General features: G+C 40.8%; 2 protein-coding genes across 3 annotated transcripts; both read right to left on the minus strand.

The window, feature by feature from the left end:
- Positions 1 to 3,275: 3,275 nt before the first annotated feature.
- Positions 3,276 to 8,525, minus strand: tal1 (T-cell acute lymphocytic leukemia 1). 2 transcript variants are annotated; one of them, XM_017422368.3, is made up of 4 exons: positions 8,228 to 8,525; positions 6,528 to 7,219; positions 6,101 to 6,219; positions 3,276 to 5,238 (listed from the first exon to the last, which is right to left on the minus strand). In XM_017422368.3, the coding sequence occupies exons 2-4, from the start codon at positions 7,064 to 7,066 to the stop codon at positions 4,709 to 4,711; spliced, it is 1,188 nt and encodes a 395-aa protein (XP_017277857.1). In that variant the 5' UTR covers positions 7,067 to 7,219; positions 8,228 to 8,525; the 3' UTR covers positions 3,276 to 4,708. The 2 variants fall into 2 exon arrangements, with proteins under 2 accessions (XP_017277857.1, XP_017277858.1); XM_017422369.3 differs by having other exon boundaries at positions 6,131 to 6,219; positions 8,228 to 8,509.
- A 2,202-nt stretch (positions 8,526 to 10,727) lies between these two features.
- Positions 10,728 to 20,052, minus strand: si:ch211-13f8.1. The gene is made up of 10 exons (XM_017422381.3): positions 19,438 to 20,052; positions 17,498 to 18,723; positions 16,158 to 16,230; positions 15,011 to 15,160; positions 13,326 to 14,494; positions 12,421 to 12,568; positions 11,879 to 12,098; positions 11,454 to 11,566; positions 11,134 to 11,324; positions 10,728 to 11,024 (listed from the first exon to the last, which is right to left on the minus strand). The coding sequence occupies exons 2-10, from the start codon at positions 18,687 to 18,689 to the stop codon at positions 10,843 to 10,845; spliced, it is 3,438 nt and encodes a 1,145-aa protein (XP_017277870.1). The 5' UTR covers positions 18,690 to 18,723; positions 19,438 to 20,052; the 3' UTR covers positions 10,728 to 10,842.
- Between the last annotated feature and the right edge of the window lie 636 nt (positions 20,053 to 20,688).

The raw sequence follows: 20,688 nt of genomic DNA on the forward strand, positions 1-20,688 counted from the left end.
GACAACCAGGCTCTGGACAGGTAGAAATAAAATGAGGCTGTATTGAAACGATATACGTCCACCAGTGAGCAAAACACGTTTTTCAACACAAAACAAATAAAATGTCCGTACAAATATCTACATAACTCTACCTAGACCTGGTAAAACAATTGTCGTACACAGAACAGGTTGAAAAAAAGCTGAAAATATTTTTCTCAATTTTCAGACACCACTTCACGGTTATTCATGTTAAACACTGCTATTATGTTGAGTTTGGTTTAAGTGATTTGTAGGCCTGTGAGGGGTTCCAGAGCAGAAATAAAATGCTTGTTGATTTTCTTAATCATCAGTAAATATTTGAAGCAACATTACAGGTGACTAATTTGCAGAAATGTGAAAATGCATTGCCTTCATAACATCAGATCATCTGCCTTCTCTGCAAACACAGAGGATAACCCACTGCAGCAGAGAAAGTTGCATTATAAGTAACACTAATAATACTAGCATTAGCTCTGATTTTTACAAATGTTATATTTAATTAGACTGTGAACTGTCCAAAACCTACAACAGTTTTCATCTGATGGTATTCCAGGTTCCTTTTTACATCGTAGAAAACAAAACGCCTTTTTATGCTGTTCAGATTCTGACCCATGGTCATGTCAGATCACATTTAATCAAGCAGGCATTACCTTGTTTTAATGTAATGGATGCTTCACAGAGGAGAGTTGCATTTGGAGTTAAAAGATATATACCTTACATAGCTAGTAAACAAGCATAAATGCATGTTTTTAAACATTTTAATAATTATAAATCTAATTTTTTTACAGATTAAAATATCTACAAATATTAACGGCAATTGTGAACATCTTAATACCATCTTTATTCATTAGTTTGGATGCTTCATTAGTTTTGTATCTTTTTTTCCCCCAAAAAAGGAAAATCAGTTTTAATGACTGATGACTGAATAAGACAATAAGAGCAATTTAAACTTCACTGTTCTGAAAAGAGTATTTAAGCAATATTTTTAAAACTGTATCAATCCCTTTTTTTCAAGCTCTCAGACACATTGGGTTAGGGCCTTTTTTTTTAAATGATAAATTATTTTGAAAAAATATGTTCAATACTAGTATTATACAATATAAAATTGCATATGAGAAAGTTCTATTGTTTGATTTATAATTTATAAAAGCAACAGTTTGGGCCTATATATTTATTTACCAAAAATATTAAAATAGCGCTCAAGTCGTTTACAACATGTATCTAGATCTGTACAAGTCTTTTGTTTTTTTGAATTCCTCCACAAAAACAATTTGTCTAAATTATAGAGAGAAGCTAAAATTGATATAGTCGTTAACATCCTTGACTGCGGTCCATTCAATGACAAACAAATATGATTTGTGACAGATTAGATACTGGAGACTGCTGCTTTTAATCATATTTAAATGAGCCCCACCAGGTACAGCTTCAGTCGTGATTTTACTCCTTGTGTTTCTATTAAAAGGCAAAGAAATAAGAAGCAAAAACAAAAAAAAAAAACCAAAACAAAACCTTAAAATCAGGATGTATGAGTCTGTATGGCTACACAAAAAAAGCTGTCAGTCATGCCAGGACTTTAGTTTAATTTCACATAATACAACAAATGCCATTTTAAAAACATCCTTTTTGTAATTTCCTAGGAAGTAAATATTTTTGCCAATAATTCTTCCATAAAATGTGCTTTATTTTTGAGCATTCAGAACAGCCTTACATCTTACAAGGGATATTTCTGGCTTCAGAAATTGCAAAGTTTATTGGAGCATGCAAAATGAGTTAAAAATTACCTTTAATTAATTATTTATATGATTGTATGAACAGGACAGGAGGACAACAATGATACCGGCTCTATAGGAGAGCCCAGAATGACATCTCCATCTGCTGGTGAAGGGCACATAGCGTTCGTCAAACTTCCATCTTATTTATGCTGCCGTTTGTGGCGATGGAGGCATATTTGTGTCCGTTTGTTAAAATGTTATTTTGCTTGTTTATGCACACACACACACATATTCGTGCATGCATGTGTAAGTGCAAAGGAGTGTTTGTACATTTATGTATTTTCAACTACTCTGTGTGAAAATATAAATAACTACCTTGGCGGTGTGTGCAGTGTAATCTGTTCCCGGCAGGCTGGATTCCCACTGTGAGAAAGACAGTATATTGTTCCTGCAGCACCGCAGATAACAACTCATTAGCATACTGAATCATTTGGCTGCAAGAGCCACTCTGCCACCCATCTGCACTGAGCTGATAAAGGCACACACACACACACACACACAGTCCAGCTCACACAAACAGATCCATGTAATGCAGACACATACACACAAGCCTGCTCTCACAAACACGTAAACATGTACACTGACACACACATCCTCTCCACTCCCTCCCTTTCAGTCCCTCATACACTCCCTCTATCCTTCTCTTTTGTAAGCCTTTTCTGAGAGTCAGGAAAACTGAAGCAGGTAAACGTTTGGCAGGCATTAACCCGGAGGGCCCGTCAGCGTAGCCGCGGCCCAGCCAGAGCAGAGCACACAAGGGGTTTCCAAACACCTGGATGTCTCTGATGCTCTCTGGAAGCAAATACAGCTTTAAGAAAAGTCTAAGCACTGAGCATTATGGTAGGGGAATTGGAGACACAGCCCACTGCATATTAAGTTAAAGAATTCAGGGGAGTCGACTTCCAGAAAATGAAGCATTATGCTGCTCCGCTGTTTTTAACGCTCGCAAGTTGGTAACACACAGGAAATTTTCCATTGCATAAGTGAGTAATTTATGGGCGGTGGAGTCTCGATTTGTGTGGCTGCTTCGAAAAAATGCACAGACACAACAGTGGTAAAAACGAGCGCGTTTTGAGGCTGTCAGAACCACTTTCACAATGGCAGGATATCCTGTAGGTCAGCAAGCCACGCTGACCTCCACAGGAAGTTGTCACTTGTTGGGGAGGAAGTGAGGATTACAGCGTCCACTGAAGGGGTTTCTCAGAGGAGGAGGTTGTGGTTGAAACTCCACAATGTGTTCAGATTAGGTGGGAAGTAGTCGCATGGCACGACACTGCCTTTGGAGATAAGTGGGATTGGTATTGCCATTCTGAAATACAGAAAAATGTGTGGGAAAATTATCAATAAAAATCAGCCATGGAAGTATGATGTGTTCAGCTCCCTGCTTCAATCAGAAAAGAATATAAGAGAAGAAATTTCACTGAATTGAACTGAACTGAATTGAACACGTCCCACATTAAGCTTGACAGATCAGATATACAAGACTTTTCCTCTGCATATTTTATTCAGGGGTTTTGTATAAAATTCATCAGCTTAACATTGGATATATTTATAGTTACAGCTATCATACAACAAATATGTCATTACCAAACGTACAATGTCCCTTTACTGTAATTCATAAAATACCAAAGGTACCAATATAAGCTACTAGGTCCTGCTAAAAATGCAGAGTAACCAACAACAGTGAGCAATACTTATCTGTTTGTCAGAAAACTGCTGGTGTTTTTATGATATTAACACTGTATGGGGATAGGCATGGTGGGTGTGCGCGTGCATGTACATATGAAAAAAGCGGGAACAAAGGGATTTGTTTGTGTACCTTTTCTAAACTACATCTGCAGTACAGTTCATAAAACACAGAAACATTCATATCAAAAGGACTGCATGAGCCGTTTCATGATTTCATTCCACACCATGCTGTGTTTTTGTACGCTTTAAGAGCACTGTTTGTCTTGTACCTCCACAACAATTTCAAATAGAAACTTGGATCCCAGACAGTGAAATGGTTTGACAGTCTGGACAAACACTTGGTGTCATGTTCTAATCACCAAATTGTAACAAAAAAGGAAGTGGTACCACGTTTGATGTACTTTCATCTGTATGTTCAGTCGTTCACTTCTAATTACTTCTCTCCCCTCTCCTTATTTTCTGTCTCTTAAAAGACAGCTTGGATAGTAAACTCATTGACAAACACATTATGGTACACTTTAAACCACATGACTTGAATTTAAGTCATTTGTGTTACATTGTGCAGTGGAAATATAGTACTATTTACAATGCATACCTGCTTGGGTACAATTAGAGACCGGTTCGTTCACTCTATTTCGGGCCTCTGATGAACTTTTCTTTCAATTTTAGCCTCTAAGATATGATGAGTGTACATCTTTCAGTTTGATTATTTTGACCAATTTGTTTGCAACACAGTGCAAGCGAGAATAATCTATTTGAGCTGCACTTTTTTGTAATCAAAGCGAGGCCCTGATGCTCAGTGTTACACATGAAATAAACCTTACTACTGATCATCTTTTGAACAATAAGTGTTTAAGTTTGTTCGGTTTTTTTTTTGTTGTTTTTTTTTGCTAGTTTTCTGTAGTTTTATTTAAATATTTTCAGAGTTTCTTTGGAATTTTAAAACAAAACAAGTCATAATCAGGGTGGTTGAGGACATGAGACATGCAGAATTTACAAGTCTTTTAGGTCAAATTAAACCACAACGCATATCAGTGCTGTTTTATGCACGATGGGAACAGAGTGCACTCAAAATCAATTTTAGGAATCACCTTCTCTCTATTTTTCTTGCTAATTTGATGACTCAAAAGATAACAAGATTCTGAGGTCATCCGTTTTAATGTTCTCTCTAATTGATTTTTTTTTTATTTAGTCTTAGATGTTGTGTCTGTGGTCTCATGGCATCAGCATCATCGGCGAGTGGAACCATCTAATGGGCGTCCATTGCGCCTCAGATCCCTGGCTGATAGATGCAGCGAAGGCCCACGTGAAGCTGTTAGAGTCCTTGGAACCGGAGGCGAGTCCTGGTCCTCCATGAAGCTCTCGGGACTCCCTTCTGCATCGCCATCAGGTAGGCTCCCACAGCTGGAGCTCGGTGACATTGTCTCCAGGAGATCATCCCTCGCCAAGCCCACCACGGTTTCCTGATGCGGTGCACCCTGAGGGCCTCCCTCGTGAGTCGCGACGCCAACCAGAAGCCCCGTGTCCCCATCGGTTGTGCTGCCAACGTTCCTCCCGCCGTCCTGATCCTCCAAAAGGTTGGAGAGGAAGCTAATGTACTTCATAGCGAGTCTCAGAATTTCATTCTTGCTCAGCTTTTTGTCCGGAGGGTGAGTGGGGATGAGTTTACGAAGCTCTGCGAAGGCGCCGTTCACATTCTGCTGCCGCCAACGCTCGCGGCTGTTTGTGAAGATGCGGCGGACAATCTTTGGCTGCCCAGCTGTCAGAGAGAAGAAGAGAAAAAAACGGAGAAGGACATTGGAAAAAGTCAGAACACAAAGCAACCGTACACAGGAAACATGACAGAAAAAAAAAATGACGTAACAAGTGCCAAATTCAGATCGGAAGAATTAGCAGCAGGAAAACAGGTGCACAACATTTCTGACAAAAATTATACTACAGTAACAAACTTCCATATTTTATAGATTGAAATGTCAAAACTGTATGACAAAAAAACCACGGATTGTTAGAAATATTTCATAAAGTTTTCAAATGTGACACAAAAAAATCATCAATATTGCTTGCCAAACCTCAAGACAAGATGTTTGAAGGCCTGTGTTCACCCCACTGAGCATTCTATATGATTTATTTTGTCAGGCATAATAAAATGCTTCACTGCAGGTAGTCAAGTCTTCCCACCCCCAATAATGGTGTCTTTTGGGCTATTGTTTCCTTTGGAACACACCCAGTCTATCTTAATCCCTCAGCCCACTCTGCAGTAAAACCTTGGCATGGAGGAAGCAGCACCCCCATTCTCCTCTCCTGTGGCAGTGAGTGGGCAGCAGTGGAAAGGATGTTTCAAATGAAATCAAGTCCAAATTTGCTTGAGAAAGCCTTGTTTTAATGACGTGAAGACGCACATATTTGGCGTTCAGATTGGTAGAAGTAATTTGTGACAGAAATTTACATTTTTGGTCATTCCTCAGTGGTTAAACACCATCTTTCCTTGCAAAGCATCCTCTGCAACACTCAGATTCGAAACAGTATAGATCCATGTCAGTGGATGAATGACAGTGGAGATGAGGGAGGGACATTTAGGGACTGTATTGGCAGAAGGATCACACAGCAGAAGTGCATCTTACCATACTTATAAAGATCTAAAATGCGCCTACCCTCGTCGAGTTCAACCTCATAAGGCGCCGGGCGGCGCTTTACCCTGTTGCTGGGGTACATGCTGTACTGCTCCGACTCTCCTCCAAGACTACAGTCAAAGAAAAAACAAGGGGAAAAATGAATGGTTTATTAAGGCATAAAATATAATATGGATTTTTTTTTTTTTTTGCATAACTTTGCAGTTTAAATACACCACCAGGAAACACTCATTCAAATTCTAACATGTATGAACTCAGTTGCACTTCAGTTGTCTCTTTTTCTTTTCCATAAATGAGGCTATAAAGATTAAATAATAAATAATTTCCTTACCAAGTTTCTGCAATGAACACTTTCAGCAAAGATAAAGGGAGCACGTATGAAACTAGATGATTTATGTTTCTCTGACTTCCCCATTACCTGTTGATGGCGGCAAGAGGCTGCGCCAGGTTGTAGAGCATCGCCCGGGCCGGGACAGGAAACGCGTTGGGGCTCAGTTGGACCATTCGAGCGTCGTCTCGGTGCGGCGGCGGCAGCGGTGGCGGTGGAGGTCTGCGAAGTTCCGTGATCGGCACCAAATGGCTCTCGGTCCTCTGCTCCAGCGCCTTTATAGCGTCCCTCCTGGAGAGCTCGATCACCGGCACTTCCCTTTTCAGGTCAAGGGCGTTGTGAGAGGCAGTTTCCCTGGCAACGCCGTTGATGCTGATGCTGATGCTGGTCCCGTTGCTCGAGTTCTGCAGAGGAACGTCATCCGTCTCCTCAACCCCTTTGAAGCAACCTCCCCTCCTCCTCCTTCTCCTCCTCCTCCTCCCATCTTCTCCCCCCTTTTCTCGCCGCGGCTCCTCGTCCTTCTTGTAGCCGTTCTGTCTGGAGACGATGGCGGAGTCTTCGCGCTTTCCAGGACCGGATCCCGCGTCGGGACTTCGAGGAAAGAGCTCGTGCTCCCGTTTTTCCATCATTTTTGACACCGTCACCTCTGTTAGAGTCCCAAATAAAAATAGGAAAAAAAAGCCCACACGATATCTCCCTCAATTCATCCTCGTGGCATTATCTGTGACAGTCAATAAAAAACAAAACAAGATCTAACCCGAGCAGCGGTTGTCCTTGGAGACCTTTTGAGAAAAATAGACAGAATTTATTATCAGTATAACTTTATTATTTCTAGTGTTTTTAGAAGATCATTCAATTTACCCTGCTAATATTAATAAATGCAAAATGTAACCTTTACATATTATAATGTAAAACAGACATTTTGGGAGCTATAGACTAATAACTCATTTATGGTGGGGCTTCTCTTGACGGCAAAACAAAATTACCACGTCGGAATTTAATATACTATATTGTTTTAAATATATGGAAGGTTTTACAGCATGTATTAATGGTAAACGTTGCACGGTGTTCCTTCATCCCCATTTTCCATTAGTCCTGTAATTCTGAAAATGGTTTCACTATATTTTCTGAGATGCGTTTCAATTGATAAAGAGAGTTGTGTTTTCTGCGCCCTTTTTATTCATCCCTTGCTTGGCATTCAAACAGCCCATAATGACAAATCTCCGTGTACGAGCTCCGGGTTTGTTCACATTTTTAAAATAAATATTGCCTTGGACAGAAAGAGAGAGAGAGAGAGCTTGTTGCGACAGGATAAAATAAATAATGATTTTAAAAAATGAAAATTCTGCCCTGATGGATTATTGAATAATCATGAAAAAGTAGCTCGAAACACATCAACAAAAGTGAGCTTATGTTGAATATTTTTTGGGGGTGGGGGTTGTCTTTGTGAAGGCCATAACGCTGTTGTTATTAAAACCGAACATTAATTAATGTGTTCTGTTCAGGCTCTCGGTGTCGCGTGTTTTAGTGCTGGTTTCTTCAATAAACGCTTCATTTTAACGAATAGCAGCTTGTCGGTAAAAGACGCGCCTTTATTTTTTATTTCTTTGGAAGCGGGGGGGATTCTCCAACAGGCCTCGCCTCTCATCGCACATCAGGACAAAATCGAGACTAAATATTTCGCTCTCTACACCGACAAAAAAACACAACCGATCGGTGTCTCTTGCCACCATTTTAGAGCAAAAAAAAGGGCGATGGAATAAATATGGAGATATTATTTGCGCACTTACCGTTCCAGACGTGTTGTTGATGTTACTCTGTAAGTGGAGCCATTTTGTGAGCGGGTCATCCATGTCTGAGGTTTTTTCTCTTTTTTTCCCCTTCCAGTTGTGAAGCAGTGTGTGTGTGTGTATGGGTGTGTGTGTGTGTGTGCGGCTGAGTTATTCCCCGCCGCATCCAGTGCGCTCCCTCTGTATGGGGAGCGGAACACAGGCCGCAATGTGGCCGAGTGAGATAAGCGCACGGCAGCGGCCTCTTCATTCCCGATAAGCCCCTAAACCCATTATTTATGAAATGATTCATTATTATTTGGCTGTCGTGGGCTATACAGCCTTGTGGAGGGCAAGGCATTAAAAAAAAAGAAGAAAAAAAAAGCAAACTGGCGCAGTGCAACGGCCTGTAACAACGTGAGGCAGCAGACTGTACTGCCTGAGCCTCATTTAAGGTGTTTTTTATATATATATTTCAATACAAGAAACAAAAGCTCAGGTTGAGCCAAATGTATGCACACTAAATAAAAGAGGGGTTTCCTCTAAGCTGAATTATCAAGCAATAAGATAAAAGCATATGAGCAGCTACTTGTTTTATGTTTTATTTGAGTGGTATCCCTTATTTCCCATGGGGGACGGACGCGCCTCTGATACAATGGGCCGTCGAAACGAGCCGGTCCACCTGGAATCTCCAGGTCTCAGATAATTAGAATTTACAAACAAACAAACAAACAAATAAATAAATAAATACACTTCGAGTCGGTTTCGGGAGGGAGTGAGGGGTGTTGGCTCAGGGAGATAATAAAAAAAAGAAAGAAAGGAAAAAAAAACGTATCTGCCTCTGGAGGCATCAGATAACAGAGGAGAGCATCAACTGTGACACGCTATCAGGCCAACATTCAGGACAGCCTTAATAGCAGCAGGTACATCCTAATAACGGATTCTTCACACAATCCCTCCCTTCAGTCAATTAATTAAAGAAAGAAAAAGGCCTTAAGACATGCGATTTCAAATAGATAGATAGATAGATAGATAGATAGATAGATAGATAGATAGATAGATAGATAGATAGATAGATAGATAGATAGATAGATAGATAGATAGATAGATAGATAGATAGATAGGTGGTGGATGGGTTGGTGGATCGATGGATGGATGGAGACTGAAACAGCAGTCACGACCATCATCCTGCTTCCTGTGTTCACAGAGAGGTTCGAGTGGAAACGGTTGTAAAAAGTGACTTTATGAGGCATCTTCCTGTGAAAACGCGACTTTGCAACACACATTATCGATCTAAAATAAGTGTAATAGTGTAATTCCAAGGTATGTGTAATTTTTTTTCCCCCAAATCTTTATTTTCCCTCTAAGCTTAAAATAAAATAGTGTAGTTGTAGTCATATTTCTGTGCGCAATGAAATGGGTGAAACTTTTTAGTCCGATTTGCCAGTAAAATGATACACAAAAAAAAAAAAAAAAAAAATCCACACAAAAAAAAACAATAAGTTGTGGAAACTGTTTTAATGGAAAATAAGATTAAATGTTTTGGGTTGTTGTTGTTTTGTTTTGGGGTTTGTTTTTTTCATAGACAAAGTTCAGGTAATTTAAACCTCCATATAACCGTCAACCCCCCCACCCATCCACCAACCCTTGTTTATTTCTGGTTTCAGCCAGTTCTGTGACCATGGCAGCAGCTGCTGTTTGGACAAATGTACTGATAAACATTGTCACGACTTTCCCAAAGTGCAGGCTATGAAGATTACTCTCCATTTTGTTTTTTGTGGGATTCTATACCCATTATGGTTTGCATGATAATAAATACACAAAATATACATGCTGAGTTAGTCTCATTTATTGCTTTTTGTTACAATTTTTACAAAAAATGCACATAGGTTCCATGCTATTTAGGCTAGAACAGCAATGCAATCTAAAATGACAAAATATATATTTTTTATTTTTATCTTTGTGGGTTTTCTTTATCAAAGTGTATGCAAATAAATGCATGACAATCAAGCATAAAAACTCTGCCAAAGTAAAGTGTTTTAATTTAGAAGCAATGCACAAATATTGAGCATATTTAAAAATAGAGGCGAAGCATAAATTGGGACCAAGCAGCTCCACATATGAAAACACAACAGCCTGATGAAAGGAATGTACTAAATACTTTTGCATGTAGCTTTTTAGTTTAAGGTCTTTAGGCCAAGCTAATAGGTGACACTTCTGATCATCACTCATCTAAGAAAAAAAAAGAGAGAAATGAGAGAAAAACCACACAGTTTCAAATATGTGACAAAATGAGTCCACTCTCAGTAAGCATGACATGACATAATGTAGAGAAGAAGAAAAGAAGGAAAAAAAGAGTCCCTGTTTATCCAAGTCATGGTTAGGTAAAAGTGCTAGCTTAAAAATCCTTCAATATATCACAATAAATACTCTGAATTTCAGTTGCTAGTGATCCTCTGCATCAAATTAGTTTTCTCTAACAGAAATGGACCTCTATATTTCTGTAAATCTTTTTTTGTTTTAAACTGCATCTCTGTCACAAATATTATATTTCAGTCATTCTGCAGTGTCTGTGTTTGGTTTCTGTCTGTGTGTTTCCAGAAGGGAGTGGCCGTGTGCCAGGTCTGTCCTGCCATTCAGCGCTGATTGCGTCGGGCGGGCAGGATCCTCAGGGTGGCCATGCTTTCCCGGGTCATGAGCCGAGTCACCTGGTCCAAACTCAGTCCTGCCATCGCCTCCCCGTTCACCTGCAGAATTTCATCGCCGACGCCAAGGAGGCCCTCCACACTGCCGTCGCCAACTTTCTCAACATATACACCTACAGAAAACAGATAAGATTGGTTCAGAAAGGATCCCGGTCAGTTTAGATTACTGCTATTTCTGCTTTATTCTTCCCAAGAGTGGCTTTAGGTGAAATGTTAAGTTACCTGTGTGTGGTCGACCTTTTCCTCTGGAAATAACAAAACCAAACGGACCGTTTGGTGGTTTAATGAGCTCCAGGAGGACGGTCCCATCAGGTAAAGCCTGGGTGACCCGGCCCACTGGACGCACCATTCTGGAGACAACCACGTCTTCGACACTTAGAGTCCTGTGAAGCTCAAACTGGGGGCTCTCTGGGCTGGAGAAGCAGATATTTATTTTTATTAAGTACAATTTGTAAAATAATAAAAGAAAATACACTGGTTTTATTTGTATCCAATTAAATTCTGTCTCCTTTTATAGTGTTATTTTTGCCTTTGGTACCTACCTGGGTGCCAGGCCATAAGGTATCTGCACCTCTCCAAGTATAGTTGAACGCTCTGTCCTTCTCTCTAAACTCTGCACAGAGGAGGCCTTACGCAGCTGGGCCAGTGGCAGCACCTAGTGGCAAAAGAATGGAGTTGTAACAGATTTGAATAACTAGCAGACAAAGCTCAGCTGTTAAAATGGTGACACTTAAAACCTGTCAGTCTTTATTTGGCACCACACACAAAATATAAAAATGGGTTAACTGGAGCAGAAAGAAACTCTTAGTTTTGTCTAAAACCGAGCCTTATACTTTCATGTAACATTCTAAAGGGAGCTCATGCAGAGCTGAAAGTTCAATTTGCCCATGTTATCCTCCTATTTGAGTTTGGAGGGGAAAAAAGCCATATTAGGAAGAAAAGTTAGCTGTTTTTTGTTGTTGTTTACCGTATGGAGGGTCTGCAGCGAGGGTGTCCTCTGTATGCGGATAGTGGGCTGTGGTCTCCGCGTGGGGCTCGGCGAGGCTGAGCTTGCCCGCGGGACAGTGGGCAGACTGAGCTGCTCCATGCTACTGGAGCGACCCCCTTTCACAAGCCTGCCAACACTGTTCAGCCCAATGGAGGAAAAAAAGCGGCGCAGAAAGAGCTTCGGCCTTCCATCCAGTTTTCTGTGAGAGGAAAGTTAAAAAAATGAAAAAGAATTAAATCACACCAAACGTGAAACAATCAATTAACACAACACTGATTTTGTTTGTATCTTCTAGTTTATTTTAAAAATAATTTTATTTATCCTATCCTAACGGCAGTATTATTCCTTTACATTGCCACTAGAGGGCAGGAGTGCATTGGTATTTTAATATTTTGAACAACAAAATCTTGTGTAGGTTAGAGTTTTTATCCAGTAATTATTACTAATGAGACATAAAATCCTTACAGTGACAGCGTTTATAGAAGAAGGGATCTGACAAGAACATTATTATTATATTTTACCTGGAACCGTCAGGGTTTTCTTCCCATAAAGCCTCAGCTTTCAAATGTTCAGCTCTCAACAGTTCAGCTCTGAGGTCCTCAGGCCGAGACATGGCCAGGCTACGAAGACCTCGAAACTCTGACCCGGGACCAGTCTCTCCACTTAGACCTGCTTTTACATAACAGAAGTGAGCAACAAAACAATGGACATAAACCAGCCACGCTTTTCTGTTCTATCCATCCATCCATCTTATATACAGGCTTGATCCTGCAAAGGGTCCTGGGGAGTTGGTACAGGCATGGAGTGAAAGATAGAATACAGTCTGAACAGGTTGCCTGTCCATCAAAGGGACAAACAACCATTTATACACAGGCTGTTCTATTCTGTTCAAATAAAGTGATACAAATTTGTTAAACAGACTTATTATCAGAGAAGTAAAAATCTGTTACATTCTGCTACATTGTAACTGGTGTAGTCATTTCAGTTATCCACATTTTAAAAGTTTGAATAATTACACTTGAGTGGATAGTATATCCTAGTGTCTGTGTGTGTGTGTATTACAGCTTGGTACAATTACTTTGCAAATTAAGACTTTTCATTTATATCATTTGATAAAATATATTTTAGGATGTTCTATATTTTAACTAAAATATCAATCTGCTTTAATTTGATCCACCTCATAAGCATCCAAAATAGGGTCTATATGTTATACCATTATTAATTGAAAATAAAGTTGGATTTTATTTTCAGTACTGATGTAGAAAGATGTAATCTTCCAATCTGGTACTTTGCATTTACTAAAAGATGAGAGAAAGTAATCTGTTTTATCCACTGATGTAAGAGACGGCATTACTGCATAAAATTAACAGCAGGATCTGCCGGTTTAGATGGCTCTGCAGCGGTGCTGCTTATCCCCTGCACTCACCTGCTCCATCTGGAGTGGCATCCCAGAGCTCAGCAGATGGCAGCTCTGTGGTAACCCTGACTGGGGGGTATCTCAGAGAGGAGGGCCTGATACAAGGTACTGGGCTGCTCATTGTAGCTCCTTGGCTAAAAGACACCGGAGACTCTCGTCTTGTCTCTGAGGAGTCCAGAAGTGACTGGGAGCCGCCTTCTCCTCCCTGACTTGAGGGCACAAACTGAACTGTGGACTGACCAGCAGCAGAGCGATTTCTTGAACTTGACTTTAAAGCTGACTTTATAGGCAGCGGTGGAGTGGATGATTCTCTTAGTCCACCAGATGCCTCCAGCAGCTGTGGCTCCAAGGCGACAGGGCTACCAGGGGCAAACGAAACAGCTCTGCTCAAGTTAACCCTGTTCCGTGGATTCGAGTTACGTCGCTGAGCCCACGAGGGACCGTAAGGGCCGTGGCCCGACTCCATCCGGCTTTCGCCTTTCCTACTTCTTCTCCTCAGTTTCCCAAAACCAGATGCCTTCCACCCAGAGCTGCTTTCTTTGTCCTCCCCCAGCACATAAGCTCCAGCAAATGTGACGGTAAGGGGTGCTTTAGGACGAGTACTCGGCTCTGGTTTGTTTGAAGGCACCCGGCAAGGAGACGTTTTCCCCCGTGACTCCTCAGAGTTCGCAGATTGCTGTGGTTCATTGTTCTGTGGATCTGAAGGTGATGAGACTGGTTGAGGTTCCCTTACTACAGAGCCACAGGCTTCACATTTCTTCACCAGCACTATAATTTCTTTAACAACTGTTGTCGCTTCATTACTTATTATCAGCTCGTCTTGCTTCTGGGAAGGTGGCGTAGAGACACTCCTATGACCTCTGCTTCTCTCCGAGCCACTGCTGCTGGGATCTGTATTACCTTCTTTTGCCTTGGACTTAGGCATCCCCGGTCTGCCACGCTGTCTCACTCTGTCCAAATAGCGAGACTCTGCATCTTTCTCAGATTCATCCTCAAAGCGCACACGGGTGGGGGAACAACCGTACCGCCGGGGTCGACTTGCTTGATCACTGGGAGATGTGTCCCTTTTGGCGGGTACAAGAAGAGGACCGGACACTGTTTGAGCTGGAGGCTCTTCTTTGGTTTCATCATCTTTCTGCACTGCTGTCATACTAGGAGATTCAACTTCTTGTTTCTTCCTACACAAAATAAAAAAATGTGCATGTTAGAGACTTTTTAAAACAGTAGATAATTTGTAAATCCATATATAATTTTTGTCAGCAAAGTAAAGTAAAATGAAAGAAAAAGAACTACAGAGAGAAACTAATTTCTAACTATTTCATACTTAAAACTAATTAACTAAATTAACCTCTTTATTTGTTTGTTTTTGATTTTTTTATACTCTGCACTACTTGTCTCAGTTAATACTGACTGTTTGTCACCGTGTCATGACAGAATCCTTCACAGGTACTCCTAATCCTGATTTAAGTGCATGCTTCCTGCTAGGAGTAAAATGACTTGATAGCTACAATATTGCATAAACAGAATAAAAGTAAACACTTCCAAAGCATTGTCAGTAATTAAAAAGCCAAGTCGCCGGGTTTCGAAGGTTTATGTTATGTAACTACCCAAAGCAGGCCAAGTGGAAAAAATTGACTGACAAAGTGGTAACCCGTTTGATGGAAGGGAATTATAAACACCATAAACCAACTCACACTGTGGATCTTTGGTCAGAATGGGAGCGTCGGGGGCGGTCACCCTTAAAGTGATTGGAGCGAGCCTTGAGTCTAGCTCGCTCCAGAAGGCGCTTGGCCTCCTCGTGTCTCGGGCTTAGAGGTAGCTCATCACTAATTACAAGTAGTGACCTGAAAATTAAAAAAAAAAAAACAGTAAATAATACAATATACATTAATTATGTGATGTAACTAGTAGGAGAATGGACAAATCTAAGAGTATGATAAGACCTCCAAAAGGATCCCCGTGTGCTTCAGTAGAGTTAATACTTGATAAAGTTGTAACATGTACCAAGCTTGACTGCTGACACATTTCCAGCAACATCATCTCATGTCTGAAAAATGGACCCAACTCCGAGTAAATCAAAATGAATCTTTTTAAGCTGTCTTATGCAACGCAAGATAGTTAGATTGGGGCGTGGCCTCAACGATGAGCAGCACAGGGAAACGTCATCCATCTTTCTATCCTCGCTCTGAACAGCTAAGCTGCTCTGCATTGTGCTTCATCGACTGTACTTGTCTTTATCCCCCCAGTCCAGTGATAAAGATAGCATGATACACCAGCCATCTGGATTATCACTGCAACGGACCAAGTGTGATTCATTCTCTCCTATGTGTCAAGATGAGAACATAGTGTGTTTAAGTAGATTACGGTCTGTCCTGTCACTTTTTTGTGCTGTGAGTTAAAAACAAACAAACAAACATAGGAGTGTATTTCATAACTAGCTGTTTAATTCCCCACTTTTATTATAACTACAGTGACTATACAGTACTGAGAATAGTAATTTGTTAAACTGTGGATAAAGTAAACAATTAAAGACATGTGCCAAGCCAATAAGCTTCACCTAAAATGTATGCGTGCCCATCAATTAAAAGAATAAAGAAGTAATAAGTCCACAGATTGATTAAAATTGCTAAGATTATCACATATTATTTCATTTAGGTTAACATCACATCTTAAATTTGTCTTGATTGTTTGACATTTCAGTTGCTCCATTTCAACAAAAACTACACAAGATTTTCTACACCTAAACCTTTAAAGGTGGAATTTACAGCAGGGACATTTTTTTTAAAAAAGCTGTCAACTAGGGTTATTTGTCACCACCATGCCAAGATTGTCAGCGCTTACCTCAAATAGGGCTCAAGTTCCTGAGCAAGGAGCTTGGTGTCAGAGCTGTCCAAACTATCCTGATCACCTGAAACTGACACAAAGCAGGTAAAGGAAAGCACAAATCTGAGCACACCTGAAGAGAAAAATGGGCTGTAACTCATATGTAGATAATCAAATATAAAGTAACTCAAAAGTATTGTTTCCATTAAATAAGCTTTTGTCTTTGTTACTCTTCTTTAAAACTAGATATTGTGCTGGCACTGCAGCTACAAATTATTTAGGGTTCAGTTCCTATTTGCTTGGGGACACAACTGTCAAGAAAACAGCTCACCTCGCTGAGGCCTAAAGGAGCTTTTAGTACATTCACAGCTGTTTGTTTTTGTATAATTAGAAAGGTTTTCATGTTACGTTGTACTATCATTGTCATGTTTTTCACAAGAGGAAAAATAGTCTCATGTGCTGATTCTGCATCTGCATGCCTTTCACTGACCTTCTGCCTGGCATCAACATTCAAAGGGCAAAGATATTACACATCAATGAGCATTGGATAATACATAATCTTCCATCCTACATGCATACAAAGACATCCAGCGTCACTCAAACAGAGATTCCAACACACGGACCCCCCCACCCCCCACCCCCTGCTCTGACTGCTAATAATAGCAACAGCCTTCATGCACATCTGCACATCTGACATCTGTTCAGGGCTGGGAACCAGCCAGGTTGCCTCCAGAGTTTTAATACAATATCCTAGGTAAGACGAGCAACGGCTTGCAGATTGCACTTTGAATGAAAGCAAAAATATTCTACACAAAAAAATATAGACAAGCTGTTGCATTTTTAACAGATTAGGTATGTTAGCATGGGGGAAATACAAATAAAACCCCTTTTTTACACGTTTTGTCAACTTTCAAAATGCTAATTCACAGGCCGAGCATTTTAACCTTTGAAAGGAGTGCAGATGCAGATAGACTGAGCTGATAGTGTTCAAGTTCACTGCATGAGGAAGTTTAATATTAAAAAAATGTATAAGCTACTAGTTAAATATTATTTCTTCATTTTTTTTATGGTGATTTGTTGTCTCAGTTCTATCAGTGTGTTTTTAAATGTGCTTAATGATTTTACAGATATATAATTTTTAAACAAAATATTAGCCATTGTGACAACTCAAATTTCTATAAATACAATCAGTTTTTAAACTATCCAATCATTGTTCATATAGGTTAACTCAATCCATACATTTATAAACAAACTGACAATGAAGCCACTTCAAAATCAGAAAACAAATGTGTTATTTTGTGACTCAATATTTCTACATGTGACACCAAAAAACAAGTAATTTCCATTAAGATAGATACCTTTATAATCCACTCTGTATGTAAGGTCTTCTTCTAAGTCGACACTTTCTCCTCCAGGCTGATCTTCCTTCTCCTTGCAGTTTTGTTGCCTTTCCCTTAACTTTGCATACGCCCTCTCCTTCACCTTGAGCTTCAGCTCGGCACCGAGCACCCCGCTTTGTGGAGACGTGCTCTCGCAGATGTCTGAACTGCACGGACCTTCGCCCGAGTCCACCGCATCTTCCTCCCTTTGCTCGCGCCTGTCCAGGTAGAACTCTGCGCTGTCTGAGTGTTTGACCTGCGAGGACGCAGCAGTGTCGTCAACGACGCCTTCCACCTCGTTCCTGTTACCTGGTTCAGATGGTTTGCACTTCTTCTGAGGTTCTGCCCGCACCTCTATCCGAGTGTAGTCCTTCAAAGGTAAAGTTGGGGGTATGTTGTGGGGGCCAACCCCGTTCAGAAGTAGCGTCTCTGGGCGGGCTACTCTCCAGAAGCCTTTTGGGGGTGCCCAGTGTCTTAAAGAGGAGGAAGAGGTGATGGGAGCTGAAGTGGGAACAGGGGAGGAGGAGAGCTCAGGCGGTGGAGTTGGAGGCGATGGTTCATCCTTGCCGCTGCTGGAGTTGTCCGAGAGCAGACTCTCCAAACTGGTGCCCAACCCGAGGCCACAAGGCTTCTCTGTCAGAGGTCTGACCTGGCCCCCATTTTGCTCTGTCGTCTTCTCCTCGTTTTCCTCTCCAACCTGCTTTGTTCGTACTTCAACTGGAGGACTGTGGATCTCCAACCTGACCTGCACCTCTACCTCCTCCTCTTCGTCACTACTGCTCAGGTCTTTTGCTGCACCTGATCGCCAGGAATTTGAAGGCACGGAAAGCTGCCCTTTACCTCTGGGTCTCTGCCTGAGAAAGAGGTCTGATGAAGTCTGCCCGGACGGGCCGCTCACCTGCACCTCTGCCTCCACCCGCTCTCTGTCCTTCTCTCGTTCTCTCCCTCTGGTTCTTCTCTGAGTCAACGACTTCACTTTGGTCTGTAGTGAGTGCACAGCTGAACTCTGAGGAGGAGGAGGAGGAGGAGGAAGAAGCGAGGTGTTTAAGGAGGATGCAGGGAAAACAGGCTCAGGAATGGGACCGGTGATGAGCCCCCAGTTAATGGGAAGTCCGGTGGGTACAGGGCAGCTAGATTTTGTATGCATTTTATCTGTTTTTTCTTTGTCCATTGGCTGGTTGCGCAAAGAAAGATCCAAGCAGCTTCTGAAAAACACAACAACAAAGTTTAACCTTTTTTTCCCCTCTCAACATGTAAAGAACAAAATCCTCTTTGTTGAGTTCCTTTTTCTCTGGTGGGTGGAGATATGTATTGTGGATTCAGTCACGTTGCCTTAGCCAGTGATTACTTTGCAGGGCACCAGATAATCCTTTAGATTGAAAATAAGCAACTACTGTCTGTTATACTGAGACCCTGCGAGCCTAAGCAATACAGTACGTTTCATTTTCTCTTTTTTCAAGCACAATTAATATCATACATATAAAAAGTTATCTTAGCTCTCACTTAGTCAAAAAAACAAAGCAAAAAAAAAATCATTCACCTTTTATTACTAATGATTAAGATGTGAAAAAAATAACTGCCTATAACTAATTTAACAGACACAAAAACGTCTCAATATTTAAAATACAAAATAGCATGCATTTTTGAAAGCTAAACAAAAACAAATGTACTTGATAATTAGTGGGAATGTTGTTCTAACAAGTGCAAATACAGTTTTGACCACCGTGAGAAAGTTACCTCAAATTCTAGTGCAGCTGCACAAATTGAAGTCTGTTCTGGTAAAACCTGCACCAAGCAGCCCTAAAAATCTTGCAGCGTGTTTAATTAGGTTATGTATGAATCAAATAAAATAGATAGTAACTGTTCCCACTGGATTAGAATACATTATCACCTAAAAAGATTTCTTAAGGTCCACTTACTGTCTACGCAGCTTCCAATCAGAGCAGTGTGAGGACAGCCAGCGGTCTCTGTATCATGTTCGCTCCGGTAATCCCCTCAGAAATCAGTGGGATAAAAAAAAGGAATACAAATATGTTTGCTTTAATTTCGTCCTCGCCACGCAAACCGAGTGACGCTCTCTGTTGCGTAAGCGCCGCGCGCGCTCCCTCCTCACAACGGCCCGATATAAAAAACACACTGGCAGAAATCAACATCCTCTAACAAGAAATGAATTTAATAAATCGTCTTAGCTATGATGCAAGCCACGTTTTGTCTCCTAAAAAGAACTGTCACCTGATCCTTGTCAGTAGGTAGCGCTGATCCCTCTCCCTGTCTCACTTTATCCCACCCCCACCTCACCGCGCTCGCATGCAGTCAACCTAAATCATGTTGGATTATAAACAATGGTGCCCTGGGAAAATGGAAAAAAAAGAGACCATCTCTAAACATGGCTCAGTGGCTATTTGCCTCTAATTCCGTATCTTGCATCACTTTTTTATTACTCTGGTTTATTTCTTTAGTGGTTGTTTATTTTTTAATATTTGCAAATAAATTATATGAGCAAAGTGTATTATATTTTCCATCTCAAACGTCCATTTGTTTGTTTTACGTCTCTGTGTTCACATTTAGTGTGTCACATTGTGTGTGCGTGTTGGTGTAGAGCTGTCTCATGTAGTATTCGCAATTCATTATGATGTTAACCGAGCATTTTAACGTTTATTCCTTTACTTGTTGTTCATTATGGTCTCTCAGATACATATGCTGCCTTATGTTTCTATTAAAAGAACAGGACACTCCTATCTGCCCGGCGTCCTTTCAGTTTGATAAGTTTTTTTTTTCTTTGTAAGTTTTCACAACATCATGCTGCTCACTTTTTTTTGTTTCAGCTGCGATGCGGTCCAACGACGGTAGAGGGCATTGTTTGAACGTCGGTTCGCGCGCCCCCGCACGCAAGTACGCGCACGTATACAATGGCAACTTGCCCAGCTGGTGTTGTGTCGAAATAAAGCATCCCCGGAAGCGCATTTTTAATGCACTTGTTTTCAATTATAAAATTAGGTAAACATTAAAGGTGACAAGGTGAATCTTAGTTTTTAGTGTCTTTAAGGGTACAATTGTCTAAGATTATTTTATCAAGATATGCATGCCTAGTAGGCCTGTATGAGGGCTTTTTAAGACACACATTGCTATTACTGGACAAGAAAAAGTTACAACAACGAAGTTAACACCAT

This window comes from Kryptolebias marmoratus, linkage group LG20 (assembly GCF_001649575.2).
Source record: "Kryptolebias marmoratus isolate JLee-2015 linkage group LG20, ASM164957v2, whole genome shotgun sequence".
NCBI classification, from domain to species: Eukaryota; Metazoa; Chordata; class Actinopteri; order Cyprinodontiformes; family Rivulidae; genus Kryptolebias; species Kryptolebias marmoratus.

Excerpts from the sequence above, each read along its gene's own strand:
- tal1 (XM_017422368.3), bottom strand. The coding sequence starts at position 7,066 with ATGATGGAAAAACGGGAGCACGAGCTCTTTCCTCGAAGTCCCGACGCG. Across the intron at positions 6,220-6,527 it reads CCTCTTGCCGCCATCAACAG|TCTTGGAGGAGAGTCGGAGC; the intron begins GTAATGGGGAAG and ends CTTTGACTGTAG. Across the intron at positions 5,239-6,100 it reads TTTAGATCTTTATAAGTATG|CTGGGCAGCCAAAGATTGTC; the intron begins GTAAGATGCACT and ends TCTCTCTGACAG.
- si:ch211-13f8.1 (XM_017422381.3), bottom strand. The coding sequence starts at position 18,689 with ATGGACAAAGAAAAAACAGATAAAATGCATACAAAATCTAGCTGCCCT. Across the intron at positions 11,567-11,878 it reads CGCTGCAGACCCTCCATACG|GTGCTGCCACTGGCCCAGCT; the intron begins GTAAACAACAAC and ends TTTTGCCACTAG. Across the intron at positions 11,025-11,133 it reads AAAAGGTCGACCACACACAG|GTGTATATGTTGAGAAAGTT; the intron begins GTAACTTAACAT and ends TGTTTTCTGTAG.